The sequence below is a fragment of the Gymnodraco acuticeps genome, unplaced genomic scaffold (genome assembly GCF_902827175.1).
Source record: "Gymnodraco acuticeps unplaced genomic scaffold, fGymAcu1.1, whole genome shotgun sequence".
NCBI classification, from domain to species: domain Eukaryota; kingdom Metazoa; phylum Chordata; class Actinopteri; order Perciformes; family Bathydraconidae; genus Gymnodraco; species Gymnodraco acuticeps.
In genome coordinates, this window is record NW_022990621.1 from 800763 (window position 1) to 816238 (window position 15476).

Below are 15476 nucleotides of genomic sequence, written 5' to 3' on the forward strand. Positions count from 1 at the left end.
CTTGAGCTTCACTCTCTTATTGTCCAGCACCTTCTTGTCGTTGTTGTAGTGTGAAATGTGTGGTACCGTGGTGCGCAGCTTGCGACACATGAGGAGCTCAGCAGGGGATGCACCACACTCCAGCGGTGCGGCCCTGTAACTCAACAAAGCCAGGTAAGGGTCAGTTTTACCATCACTTGCCTTTTTCAGCAGCCTTTTAACAATTTGGACCCCTTTTTCAGCCTGCCCATTAGCCCGTGGATACAGTGGGCTAGAGGTAAGATGCTGAAATCCATACTGCTCCGCAAACCGTCTGAATTCCTCACTGCTGTATTGTGGACCATTGTCACTGACAACACATTGTGGGATGCCATATCTGGCGAAGAAGCCCTTCATATGTGTGACGATAGAACGTGCTGAAGTACTGGAGAGCTGTGCTACCTCAGGGTCGTTTGAATAATAGTCTATTAACAAAAGTTAGTCCTTGCCATTCAGATGGAATAGATCAGTGCCCACCTTTTGCCATGGTGCAGCTGGTAGGTCTGCAGTCAGCATTGGCTCCTTTGTTTGTTTGTAGTAGTGTCTGAGACATGTGTCACATTTTCCTATCATGCTCTCAATGTCCATGTTGATGCCTGGGCTGACTGAGCCTAAATCCCTACAACTTTGCTGAAAGGTAGAGAGTAGAGTAGATTATACACATTACACTGTTACACACCTACTATACAGTATACACTGTAGTGACTGTACAGTCAGAGTGTACTGTACTGTCTGTACACCATGTCTTTTCTACAACTCATGTGTACATTATACAGTACATACATACTACCAGTGGTGTAGTGGGCGTTGGACGCGGGGGTACGCCGTACCCCCACTTATTTGGAGCATGATCTTTTTTTAAATAATCTAATCAATATAAAATCATTGCCAGTGTTATCAGTTGCAAGAGTGTATTTGTTGTAATAATGACAAAAACATAATACATTTCACAGTAATTATAATACGAAATAAAAACGATTTCCTTAAAGAATTATGATTCGTCATCAGGCTCGCGGGACCCCGCGGCGAGCTGGGGGTGTGTCAGTGACACACCCACGTCGAACCAGCTCGCCGCCCGCCGGTTTTGCGGCAGCTCTTTCCCTCAAGAACGCTAACGAAAAAGCTCTATAATGGCAGGCAAACATTTTTTACTTGACTTCTTTTCTAAAAAGAATATAATTCACAAGAAGAAAGAGGCTAGCAGCACCGAAGCTACAAGTGAAGCTGCTACTAGCACTACATCATCAAGAGCCGCATAAAGACGTGGATAATGCTAGCACTAACGTTAACGTTAGCTGCGCTAGCAACGTTCCCCTGGCTAGCTCAAGCTCACCTTTCCCAGAGGTATGGACGGAGGAGATGTGGCGGAGGAAACAAGAGGCATGCCCGTGGATAGACTGCAAAGCTGGGAAACTGGGCTGCAAAGTTTGTTCATTTCGGATTTATCAGTCTTCAAAACACAAGGTGTGTGTGTGTGTGTGTGTGTGTGTGTGTGTGTGTGTGTGTGTGTGTGTGTGTGTGTGTGTGTGTGTGTGTGTGAAATGCAGCGCTGTCTGCTTATTTGCAATGTAGGCTTAATCAGATTAATTTCAAGTCCAGATTCATTGTTGTTTGCATAAGTAGCCTATATTTTTCGTTTCGTTTATTTAATAAGTTAATTTCAGGACAACTTTGGGAATTTTGTTTGTTTGTTATGAGTTTTAAATAGATTTTGAGAGAGAGAGGTCTGCTTAGTTGCAATACTGTAGTTTATTCAACTCAGCCGCCTATACATTGTTTATGTAATTTATGTGCCAGTGTGTCCATGGTTTTGAGTCTGTGTGTGTTGAGCGCAGCGCCGTCTGCTAACTAAAGTGGGACTAAGCATACCGGTAGTTTCTGTGGACCTGTCTGCCCGTTTTGTGAGTGCACTGCACACGTGCGCACTTGTGTGGCATTGTTTGGGATTACCTAATTAAAATAGCGTCACCCCAGTAAAAAAAATCCCCACTACACCACTGCATACTACATACATAGTGATGTACATAGGCTACATACATACAATTTTGCAATATGGCGACCAGCAGCCCACGCTGTCCACTATGTCTAAGCCAATCACATCGCTAGCTTCCCTTGACGTCACACAGATCTCGCGAGCAGTTGCGATATTTTGCGAGACTTCGTGAGTTCAGTAATGGCCGCCATATCAGAAGCCGACACAATGTTTTCCGTCTTTTCTCAGCGCAAATTTCTCGATCTATGGAAGGTTTTAGATGGTTTAGAACAAAAAGGAGAATATACGTAAGTGCTAGTTTTTTTGCGAGTCCAAGTACCGGTTCCCGACGTTCCGGTTTTAACCGGACTTGAACCAAAACTTTTTACAAGTCCAGTACCGGTTCGCAGCGCTACATGTCAACGTGTGCTTCAACATCATCACCAGCTGTGAATCTGAGACTCGTGTCAGTGCTAGGTACAGGTGCCCTAGATAAAGTATCTGCCAGTACAATGTATTTCCCTGGAGTGTATATTAACTCAAAATCATATCGCTGCAGTTTCATCATCATGCGCTGGATTCTAGGTGACATGTCATTTAGGTTTTTCTTTATGATTGAAATCAGCGGTTTGTGATCAGTCTCAGCTGTAAAGGTTGGTAAACCATAAACGTAACTGTGAAACTATCCACACCCATACACTAGACCCAGAGTCTCCTTTTCAATGTGCGCATAGCGCGTCTTAGTCTCTGTCATTGTTCGTGACGCGACAGACGCGTGTGCCACCGGCTGCCATTTGTCTCCATTTGCTTGAAGGAGAACAGCTCCCAATCCATCTTTAGATGCATCTGTAGAGATTTTTGTAGCTTTTGATGTATCAAAGGATGTAAAAACTGGCTCAGTAGTTAGAGTTTCCTTTAGTTTTTTCCATTCTTTTTCATTTGAAGCATTCCACTCAAAAACCTTGTTGTGTTGAAGCAGCGATCTGAGGCATGTTGTCTTGGAGGAGAGGTTAGGTATGAATTTACCCAGGAAGTGTATCATTCCCATAACTCGCAGGACTCCTTTCTTGTCAGTGGGAGGAGGCATGTCCAGTATTGCTTGCACTTTTGCCAGATCAGGCTCCACCCCCTCTCCTGAGATCTTGTCTCCCAAGAAGGTCATTTCTGTGACCCCAAACTGACATTTATTTCTGTTCAATTTCAGCCCATTCACTTGGACTCTCTGTTGGAGATCTCTTAGTCTTTTGTCATGTTCTTGACGTGTTTTTCCCCAGACAACCAAGTCATCTATGTACACTCTTGTGCCTTCCAGACCCTCTATTATGGACTCCATCGCCCTGTGGAAGATTTCTGGCGCTGAGATGATACCAAATGGCAACCTCAAAAAACAGTATCTCCCAAATGGTGTGTTGAAGGTGCAAAGCTTGCTGCTTTCTGGGTCCAACTTCAGCTGCCAAAACCCCTGCGAAGCGTCAATTTTGCTGAAATATTTTGCACCTGCCATTTCTCACGTTTTGGGATTTGGTAGTGTTCTCTTTTGACATTCTCATTCCGATCCTTTAGATCAAGGCAGACTCTTAAGTCACCAGTTTTCTTTTTTACACATGTGATGGAGTTCACCCAGTCAGTAGGCTCCTCCACTCGCTCAATAACACCCAGTAGTGTCATCCTGTCAAGCTCTTTTTTTAAACCCGCTCGTAGTATTGCTGGCACTCTTCTTGAGGCGTGCACTACAGGCTTGGCATCATCCTTGAGCTGGATCTTGTAAGTGTACGGCAAGGTCCCTTGTCCTTTAAAAACTGTTGGAAATTCCTTTACAATGTCAACTGTTTCAGCAAACTGCGTGTGGTTTGTATTTCTGCATTGTTTGTCCATTACTATGTCCCCACTGTTTATTTCATAGATCCTCTTAACCAGTCCTAGGTCCTCTGAAGCTTTGTCGCCCAGGAGTGATTCATGCCCATTAGGCACAATGACAAACAACAGGCTGTGCTGTTTGCCTTTCACTGTCAACTTGAGTCGGCATTGCCCTTTTGTCTCAATTGGCTGCCCGTTGTATGCCTTCAGTGGTTTGTTCTTTTCTGAGATACTTCTAGGTTTCTCTCTAAGTGCCTTGAGATCATTCACATTAATTAAATTAGCTTTAGCCCCAGTGTCAATCTGAAATGGCACAATTGTCCCATTTACTAGGATTGGTGCAATCCATTTGTCATCTGATACAGCATTTACAGTACCTTTTGGACTCTGTGAGCCATCATCTTCGTCATGTGACACTATCTTGATGAAAAATATTTCACTTAAATCATCACTGTCATCTGAGTCTTCAACTCTGTGCACCTTATTCCACTTATTTTTTTCTCTGCAGAGGCACATCTTTGCATAATGATTTTGTCCTTTGCACTTTGCACACATTTTCCCATAAGCAGGATATTGTCTTGGTGTGTGTTTTTCCCCACATCTCTTATAGCTGAACGACTGTTCGTCATCATCTCTGTATCTTTTCCACTGTTTTGCTTTAACTGACGCAGCATTCACTCCCTCGTCATGTTGGCTTGCTGCTCCATGTGCAGGTTCATTAAATGTCAGTACATGTTGGCGTGCTAGCTCACTGGCATGGCATATTTGAATGGCGCTCTACATCGTGAGTTCTGTTTCCCTCAATCATTTCTCTCTGATTTTCCTGTCATCAGTCCCAAACACTATCTGGTCTCTAATCATAGAGTCTCTGAGATCATTGAAATTACAGGATTTTGCCTTTAGCTTGAGGTCTGTGAGAAAGTTATCAAACGTCTCTCCCTGATGCTGCATTCTTGTGCGAAAGACGTACCTTTCAAATGTTTCGTTCTTTTTCGATAGGCAGTGCTCATCAAACTTTTTTAAGACACCATCCAACTTATCTTTGTCCTCTGGTTGAGCAAACACAAAAGTATTGTAGACTTTCCAATGCTTCTGGTCCGGCAACGGTTAGCAGTATTGCTATTTTTCTAGCATCTGACTTTGTATCCGCTCCGACAGCTGCAGCGTACAGCAGAAACTGTTGCTTGAATGTCCTCCATTTCGCATCCACATTTCCAGTCAGATTTAACGGACTTGGCGGGTTTAATGCATCCATTCTGCGTCGCTTCTTGCTCCCGACAAAGTTTTACCCGTGTCCTGGTACCATGTAATGTTCTTATTGGTTATAAATAAGACATCTTCTTGGATCTTTAGACTAGCTTTACTAGCCAACTTTATTAGCCAACATGCAGTACCTTCACATCTTGTTCTGCTAACATCTATGTCCATAGATGTTATACTGCCGCCTAGTGGTAACATATATGCATTGTAACTAAGCATAAACACCTATCATTACAATAACATGTTGAAGTTGTCAGAATACTAGCGATACAACATATTAATGAAAGATCAAGTAAAGCATAATTGTAGTGACTGCCCGCCTATAGAAGCATTCAACTCCAGCAGGGGCGGTTCTAGGGGTGGGGGGGGCAGGTGGGGCCAGTGCCCCCCTAACACTGGCCTCTGGCCCCCCTGTGGCCCCCCTAAAAATGAAAAGTGAAAAAAATGAAACAATTATGATTTATTACCAGTGTTGGGCAAGTTACTTTTAAAAAGTAACTAGTTATAGTTACTGCTCTCAAAAAAGCAACTAGTTACTTTATTAGTTACTAAATTGTAACAGTAACTAGTAACAAGTTACTTTACTTTAAAAATAATAACAATACAAATACAAGTGTTTGTGTTGTTCTGTGGCACAGTAAGAGAAAAGACAACTCCCCATCATTGTAGCATAATGGAAACATTAACATTATGGATAGATTACCGGCCCTCAAGCGAGTACTGCAAGACATAGCCCAAGAACGCAATGGTGAGAGATCTATTGAGGCACGTGGTCTGCTGGCACAGTTGGATCTAGAATTCATTGTGCATCTTGTAACACTCCGTAAAGTGTTTGCAGAAACAACATTTCTCTCTGACATGTTACAGTCTTCATCCCTTGACCTTTCAAACGTCTTTTCGCAGAGCTTGCATTTAACTTCCTTTGGACTTGTAAGTTCGAAGTAGTTCCACGAGGAGGAACTCTTTTTACCTGCCGCTTTGTTCATCTTTAGTCGCACGTGTGAGGGAGAGGGGGGGTGGGGGCGGTGTGTAGCGTGCTGCAGCAGCAGTCTGCTCTGCACGCAGGCTTCCTCCAAGTTTACAGTAAAACAAACTGGTGGTGTGACCAATGGCCATTTACTATTATTACTATTATTAGCATTAGTCTATATTTTGGTTGAAACTAAGCCAGAAAAAGAAAAAAAAACATAAATAATAATAAAAAAATATATAAATAAAATCGATTTTTAAAAATAATATTCGATTATGGAGACTGTAACGAATAATCGAATAATCACTGGCATCCCTACTTGGGGCATGAACTACATCAGTTCAGCAGAATTTTTGATCGGAAAATAAAGACTGGGATGCAGAGACCTGATAGTACAGTGGAGCTTGTTCAGTTCATTGAGCCTTATAAAGAAGTGTTTTTTGAGCTCTTCAGACTCTGCTTCCTGTGAGCGTAGTTTTTCTACATTGAAGCTGGTCAAAACTTTTCTCAGATCCACCATAACTGATGAGAGACTGAGCAATCTGGGTCTGCTTAGTATTGAGTCAAGGAGGTCAAAGGCTTTGAATCTTGATTTATTTGTTGATCGGTTTGCCAAAAACCGCAGGATTTTGTTGCTGTAATGTGACATTTTGGGAAGGAAACTACAGCCTGGGATGCAGACACCCTTATGTAAAGTAGAGATGTAACTGTTCATTGCCTTTATTTTTATATATAAATCTGTGTGTTTTCCAGATATCACTGTTTTACGTTTATTAGAAATGTCACGGAATAGACTAAACTGATTAGTGCACGTGCAGAACAGGTGTGCATTCTGTATTCAGTCTTCATGTTTGTTAAATAGCCTACGTGTCTGTGCTTATGGGAAATAATACATCTGAAATCTATGTTTTCTATCTATATCCATGTATTTTATTTCATTTAAAGTCAACATTTAAGATTTGTAGACTTTTACATTAAATCCTTTTCTGTGGATTTTAAAATGTATATTTTCTGGTACTCTTGTTGCGTAGACTTGTTGATCGGTTTGCCAAAAACCACAGGATTTTGTTGCTCTAATGTGAGATTTTGGGAAGGAAACAGCCTGGGATGCAGACACCCTTATGTAAAGTAGAGATATAACTGTTCATTGCCTTTATTTTTATATAAATATGATATGGTGTTAGTGCAAAAATGGTACTATAACTTAAGCTGAAGCTAACAGTAATAACTATAAGATCTATCTGAAATAAATAAGTGTACTCAAAGAAATACTGTATTGCATTGTTTTCTTATGCCCAATTATCCAATCCAATCCAACTTTATTTATATAGCACTTTAAAACCTTCAGACCAAAGTGCTGTACAGAGAGATAAGCTCACACAACATAATATAAATACATTTAAAATACAAGATACAAACACAAAACAAACCAGAATAAACGTAATAATTAAAAAATAACAGCCATATCATAAAAACAATAGACCACTGAAAGCAAATAAAAGCAACAATCTACTTGTTTCTGAATGCCAAGGAGAAGAGGTGGGTTTTAAGACGGGATTTAAAAGCAGACAGTGTGGGAGCCTGTCTGATGAGCAAGGGCAGGTCGTTCCACAGTTTAGGGGCGGCAGCAGAGAAAGCACGGTCCCCTCTACGCTTAGACTTTGTTTTTGGCACACTCAGGAGCAACTGATCAGCTGACCTGAGAGTGCGAGTGGGCGTGTAGCTGTGTAACAGTTCAGAGAGGTAGGGCAGGGCCAGGCCATTGAGGGCTTTAAAAGTAAATAAAAGAGTTTTAAAATGAATCCTCAAATGAACGGGCAGCCAGTGGAGTGAAGATAAAATGGGGGAAATGTGCTCGTATTTGCGTGTGCCAGTGAGTAGCCGTGCTGCCGCATTTTGCACCATCTGCAGGCGAGCAAGGGAGGATGCACTTATCCCCATATATAGTGCATTACAATAATCCAAGCGGGAGGTGACGAAGGCATGGATTACCGTTTCAAAGAGGTCACTATTTAAAAAAGGCTTTATTTTGGCTAGCTGCCTGAAGGTGGAAGAAGCTGTTTTTAACAACTGCCTTGATCTGGCTGTCAAGCTTGAGTTCAGGGTCCATCTTTATCCCAATATTTGTGATGGTAGGCCTGGTGAAGTGGCCCAGGGATCCTAGGTCTATAGGAGTGGTCCGAGGGGCACCAAAAACCATCACTTAGGTTTTGTCATCATTTAATTTTAAAAAGTTGCATGACATCCAGGATTTAATGTCTTCAAGGCAGTTTAACAGCGGTTTAATTGAAAATGAGTTGTTCTTTTTAAGTGGCACATATATTTGGCAATCGTCTGCATAGCAATGGAAAGCGATACCGTGCTTATCGCTCGGAGCAAACGAGGACTCAGAGTCCCCAAGGCTGATGCAGAAAGTCCTACCAGTCAGATACGACCTAAACCATTCGAGGGCTTTGCCCCTAATGCCCACCCACTGCTCCAAACGAGCTATCAGGATCTCATGGTCCACTGTATCAAAAGCGGCCGTTAGATCAAGGAGTAAAAGGATAATGCATTCACCTGAGTCTGTTGCTAAAAGGATATCATTAAAAACTCTTAAAATTACTTCATACTGTCTAGTTCTCTTTTTCGTCCTGCATTTATTGTGCCCCCCTCAGAAAATAACTGGCCCCCCAATGGCCCCCCCAGTCAAATTGGTCTAGAACCGCCACTGAACTCCAGCTCCTCTTCCCTCCTCTCTGCCCCCCCACCAGCCAGCAGGGGCAGCAGCCCCCCCAGTGATGGAGGCAGCAGCCCTGACCAGTCCACATGTTCACTTTAGATATCATCAATATTAGGAGCACTTAAGTCCTCAAAGCTTACTGCAAGATGAGGAACTCTGGCACAAAAGATCATTAAAGGACGTTTGATTGTTTTTCACTTGCACAAAGGAATATGATATTTATCCATAAAATAATCACATTTGAAATAATAATCACTTCACCATCAGTGGTGGAAAGTCACTAATTTACTTAAGTACTGTACTCAAGTACACGTTTGATGTTCTTGTATTTTCATTTTATACTACTCTATACTTCTACTCTTTTACATTTCGGGAGCCAATTTTACAGATGTATTAGTTACTTTATAAATTAAGATTTTGACACAGAATATATGAAACGTTTAATATGATTATTTGAATAGATTAAACCATCCAAAATTATATTTAAGTAAGCTGGGCAGACAATTAATTAAACACAGTTCCAGCTCTTTAAATGTGAAGATCTGCTGCTTTTTCTTTAAAATATTTAAAATTAGTACTGTGAATACTTCGTGTACCACACTCGATAAAGTGCTTATAATTGAAAATAAGTATTTTTACAGTGTGATATTAGTACTTTTACGTAAAAGAAAAGTAAAGAATCCGAATACTTTTCCACCACAAGTACTTCCTGTTTTGTCTTGGTTGTTTTTCACTAGAGTGACACACACACACACACACACACACACACACACACACACACACACACACACACACACACACACACACACACACACACACACACACACACACACACACACACACACACACACACACACACACACACTGAAATCGACAAATGTTTATTTTATTTTTGAATGTTCTTATTTTCCCTTCAGTGACATCAGTGTCTTGGGGCAGAGGATGACGGTCCTCCCCCTGGTTCTGAGTTGACTTTTGGAAGTTTCTCATCCTCTTTGTCCTTTTCCTCTGAAGGACCTCCCTGCTCAGAGCCAGCCTTCTGTGTGGGGGCCTCAGCACTGTCCTCCACTCTCCCTTGGAGCAGCATCCAGGAGCTCTGCAGTATGTTGCTGATGGTGGTCCGCTGCTCCACTACAGGGTTCAGCATTGTCCGGATAAGGTCCTTTGCCTCCGGCGAAACAGATGGAGCGTCAGGGAAGTTAACAATATGCTGAATTTGAATTTGCACCATCTTCCTGACGTTTGTGGCATCATAGGGCATTGATGCATGAAGCATCATGTACAGCACAACACCCATACTCCACACATCAGACACTTTGGGGTCGTATGGAACATTTCTGGAAATCTCAGGTGCTGCATAGGTCGAGGTGCCGCAGAAGGTTTCACTCAGCACCACGTGCCCGTGGGCGTGAGTGAGCCTCTTGCTGAAACCAAAATCACACACTTTGAGGTTGTGATGCTTGTCCAGCAGCAGGTTCTCACACTTCAGGTCTCTGTGAACCACGTCACTGTTGTGCAGATATTGGACTGCCTCACACAGCTGTGTGAACAGCCTGCGGGCTGCCTGTTCAGGTAAGGGCCCCTTGGCATTGATATGCTTCAAGACGTCTCCGTTCCTACAGAGCTCCATCACCACATACACCTAGAGACACACAAGTGTACAGTGAACCTCTCTCCAGCCAAATATCTGCAAAACTAATAACATGTCCTCAAACCTCCAATTGAATGTCACGTTTAGTGCTAATAAGGGGATATTAGAAAACTAGCTTAAGATAAGATGGACCTTTACTGATCCCAAAATGCAGGTGCTATAGCAGCAACAGAATAAGAGTGAAACACAGACAGCACAGATGAGAATACACACAACGAAAATAAGAATACAAATAAGAATAAGATTACAAATAAATATAAGAAGTGACCATGGTAAATATACATGCACCAGCATCCAGCTTTGACACATTTTATTAACAACTGCTGCCTTTAAGATTATAATTTTTTGATGCACATAAAGACATTTTGGTACCACTTTACAATAAGACTACCCTTATAAAGGATTCATAAAGGGTTTATAATTAGGAATTAGGTTGCAAACACTTTATTAATCTTTAAGAACCATTTATAAACCAGTTTAAGAACCATTTATAAACCAGTTTAAGGGTGCATTCACACCTAATAGAGTGGCGAAGTCCCGCCCATCTACTTCCGGTCCATGGGACCTTATTTCTGAAAAATTATGTATTGAAGTCAATGAAGAGAGAAAACGTATCTTTCGATCCCGTTTGAATTGTGCTATGAATTACACATATGATGTTTGTCAATCTTAAAAAATCTTTTCCATGTCAAAAAAGTCACAGTTTGTTGTAAAACTGTTGAAATATAAGACTATGAAAAATATGCAACTAGAAAGACTACAAATCCCAGAGTCGCGTAAGTGATGTCACTCATAACTGATGTCACAATTGTTTTCCTCCACTAAAATAGAGATAGCTAAGATAAGATAACTTTAACAAGATGCCTGTGTGCTTAGTACCAGGTTGTTATTATACCAGCAATGGGTCTTGCTCGTTCTTGCGCTTCCCGTCTAATGAAAGGACCAGGAGTGGCTGGATCAAGTTAGCTACCTAGCTAGAAGCAAGCACGTTAGTTAGCATTACAGCAGGTTTATATGTACGTAATCTGTGCGACTTGCGCGTCCACATCTCCACGTGCAGTGCTGCATAAACATGGCTGAGTCAGCGATAACTTTCGAGGGGTGGAGGTATGCCCATTATTTTGAGTTTGTCCGAAGAATAGACAGGAATGTGACGGTAAGGTGCAAACTGTGTCCAGGCCAGAAGCTGTTATCCACTGCTGTAAACACCACGTCAAACCTCAACAAACACCTGCTAAGAACACATGCTAAGGTGAAGCTAATAGCTAAGGACCCCCGAACCCAGAGTGACGATGTTGTGAGTGCGCCGCCGCCGACTCAGAAGCAGCAACAATTAGAATTTGGAGGACCGGTAACCAAAGCAGAGATGGACAGGCTTGTAGCATCCTTCATAGTAGAGGAAATGTTGCCCATTTGCACAGTGGAATCACCATCGTTCAGAGATATACTGCGCAAAATACAGATAGCAGGAGACAGAGGACAACCATGGTCAGATAGGAAAACATTCAGGAGCTATCTGGATCAGTCTTATGCGACAATGGAAACTGAACGAAAGAGAACATTTGAAACTTTAGCAGTCTGCGTGATCTGCCTGGAAGGGCGGGCCGGCCCTGCGAATAAAGTAACGAGTTACTTTATGTAGAGAGTAACGAAGTAGTGTAATATTACTTTTTTTTAAAAGTAATATGTAATATATTACTTTTTTTTAGTAACGACCCCATCTCTGTTGTAGAGTACTGTCACACCGGTGTGATCATTCTATAATACACCATTTAAGCCCGGGGGAGAAATGCTAACGCTAACGCTACATTAGCATCGGCGATCTTTTCTACTTCACGCTATCTGCACAAATGGTTGACATTAAACATTAAAAAGACCAGGCAGTTCAGAGAGAATCAAAGGAAGGCAGACAGGCAGCTTTGCATGGCATTCTTCTGGACGTGTTTCATTGTGGTGATAGTGAGGGTAGCAATCCCTTTTTTGACAAGACAGTAGTGACGGCCATCTTGGTGACGTGTGCAAGACCAGAGATGTAGTTCATTCAGCGTTTCACACAAACAAATGTGTTACTTCACAGTTTTACGACACATATTTTTTGTTTTGACTTGCAAAATTATCTTTTAAATTGAAAAACATCATATGTGTAATTCGTGGCACAATTCAAACGGGATCGAAAGATAATCTTTCTCTCTCCATTGACTTCAATACATATGTTTTCCGAAATAAGGTCCCATGGAGGTCCCCGGAAGGGGAGGGACTTCGCCACTCGCTTCTCTGGTGTGCACCACACCATAGTTTGTTACATTGTTTCATTTTTCAGAAGGTTCGGTTTGCGTTCACACTGGCAAAACTCAAACGGACTATAAACACAAGTCATGTGCACGGAAATGCTGTTCAACCATTGGTCAGACATTAAGGGGGTAAAAACGCAAATCCCGGCAATTTCTACCGGAGCCTCCGCCATGGAGCATCGGCACTTTCGGCAGGTTATTCTCATGCTGCTGTTAATCTGAAGATCAACAGACACTAGCGGCCCGCGCATATGATTATATAATCAGACAACGTCCGTTAAAAAACATTATAACATAATGAGAGACGTTCTGCAGTAAGGAGGGGCGTTTCACCGACGACAGGTGTTCTTACTTTTATGTAGCTGACGGAGAATTTTTACTTTACACGATACTTCATTCTGCTTCACTCTTTAACTAAACAACCGCGGATGTCTTGAAAGACTCTTTCGCTAAAGATTTTTGAAGACATCCACGTTCTAGTGACACGTAAATACTACGCTTCCTATGTTTTGCTGCGGACTGCGTTCACACCAGCAATGAACCAATCCAGAGTTCGGAAGCAAGCGCTCCGAGACCACCTATTTTACCTATCGTTGACGAAAAGTGACGAGACGAAAATGTAGTTTACTAAATAAAAACTATGCCAAAATCTCTCTTTACTTTCGTTGACGAAAAATGAGGAGACTAAATATTATCAAAGATAACGTTACAACTCTGATAGTCAGTTTTTCTCCCAGCAGTTCCATTTCCGGTGCTGCGGCAGGGCAGCAGCTGTGTGTCTGTGCTGCGCGCGGCGGTAGATTTGAATTACACCGGGCAGCGGCACACTGTGAACTGTCAGGAAGACTTGGGTCTAACTCATGGTCTAACTAACCTTATTTAACAGAAAATAAAATGGCAACAACAGGGCTTGGGAGCAGTGGTCGCACTCGCGTTAACCGAATACCCCCCCGTCAGCGCGAGTGAGTGATAAATTGTGCACTCTACGGGTAATAATGGATTATGACGGAAATGTTACAATCCTGTCCGTCAAAATGACTGACAACGAAAAAGTCTAAAGCCACCACTGCTTGGGAGAAAGAAACTATGTGATATTTGGGCCCATTTTCGCTACAATGAGGCGGAGAAAAAAAGCGAATGCATTGTTTTATCAGAAGGGAAGCAATGTGGCCATAACACAGCTGGTAAAAACACCACAAACCTGACCAGATACTCTCTGCAAAGCTGCATTCTTAATCATTCAACCTGTGTTTTTCATCAAATACGGACAAGATATAATCTTATTGTGAAATACGTTTAGCCAAAACCAATAATTTGTCATTTTAGTCAGACTAGTTTGACTGAAATGTTCTATATAATCTGATGACTAAAAAAGACTAAACAGTTTTCATTGACAAAAAGTAGACTAAAATAATTAGTTTTCTTTGACTAAAATAAGACTAAAATGCTGAGACTTTTAGTCGACTAAAACTTGACTAAATAAAAACAGGATGAAGGTGACTAAATATGACAAACTAAAAAGAAAATTTAACACAGGACTAAGACTAAAACTAAATAAAAAAATAGCTGACGAAATTAACACTAGTTCACACCGACCCAAATTAACCGCACCAAGCGGCTAAACGCACCAGGGTTCGATTCAACCGGACTATAAAAGGCTGGTGTGAACGCACCCTAAGAACCATTTATAAACCAGTTCTAACATACATCAACACAGGCTCACTATTACATTGGCTACTTAGCGAGAATCAACTCAGTGAACAACAGATACCAAGGATGCTGGCTGATGAAGAAGACGAAGTACGCTAAGTAGCCAATATAAGGCTTAGCAGTACAGATAAATGTGGGCTCACTATTTGGCAAGCAACCGGTCACAGTTGCCCTGTTTATCTCATGTCTTATAAAAGCTTGTTAATGATTTATAAAGTGTTCACAACCTAATTAATAAATGAATTACAAACTATTCGTAAACCCTTTATAAGGGTAGTCTTATTGTAAAGTGGTACCAATCTTGTTCACACTGTACAGACTACTGTCATTTGACACGCTTTATTTAAATCTGGTACTTATTTCTTACTTACTTGTGCAAAAAAGCTGTGATCCTTTCAGTTATTGTTCATATTGAGGGGAATGAATAGTAAGACTGGTTTCTTAACTCTCACACTGGCTCTCTACAGCTTACTAAATCAACCTAAATACATGTATTACCTTGTTTCTGTGTAATTCAAAGATGTCTAGAGTCTTGATTATGTTGGGATGGTTCAGATGCCTGATGATCTCCATTTCCCGAGAAAGAAACTTTTCCAGGTAACTAGTATTAACCTTTTTTTTGTCTATAACCTTTATGGCAACGCTTCTCTTCAGGCGGGTGGAGTATGCACTCATCACTTTGCCGAACATGCCCTCCCCCAGGTTACTCTTGAAGGTGTAGCCACGGCTCTCCATCAACACTTTGTTCATATTGAGGACCACCAGGGATCAGGGGCTGACTCAGCCCAGCCCTGGACAGGTTGTGCAGTGGAATGCCTCCTGTTCAGATTGGAAGGGTTTTTAGAATCATAATAATGTGACATCATCTTCTAGAATCATTCAGAGAACTTCAGAACTGCAAGTTTCTCTTCCCATCACTACAACATTTAGGTTTGATTCTATGATTTCAAGTGCAGTGTTGAAAAAGAAGGCTGTTATTTAGTTTGCTTTCTGTTGCAGTATTTTCTGTTTTGCAGCGATTTGGT

The 15476-nt window shown here is 41.6% G+C and overlaps 1 protein-coding gene across 1 annotated transcript; it reads right to left on the minus strand.

Moving 5' to 3' along the window:
* Positions 1-9721: 9721 nt before the first annotated feature.
* On the minus strand, positions 9722-15201 carry LOC117554620 (testis-specific serine/threonine-protein kinase 1-like). Its single transcript, XM_034229068.1, has 2 exons — positions 14950-15201; positions 9722-10441 (listed from the first exon to the last, which is right to left on the minus strand). The coding sequence occupies exons 1-2, from the start codon at positions 15199-15201 to the stop codon at positions 9722-9724; spliced, it is 972 nt and encodes a 323-aa protein (XP_034084959.1).
* Between the last annotated feature and the right edge of the window lie 275 nt (positions 15202-15476).

Coding starts and splice junctions, on each gene's coding strand:
- LOC117554620 (XM_034229068.1), bottom strand. CDS start 15,201: ATGAACAAAGTGTTGATGGAGAGCCGTGGCTACACCTTCAAGAGTAAC. Junction 10,442..14,949: donor TTGAATTACACAGAAACAAG/GTAATACATGTA, acceptor GTGTGTCTCTAG/GTGTATGTGGTGATGGAGCT.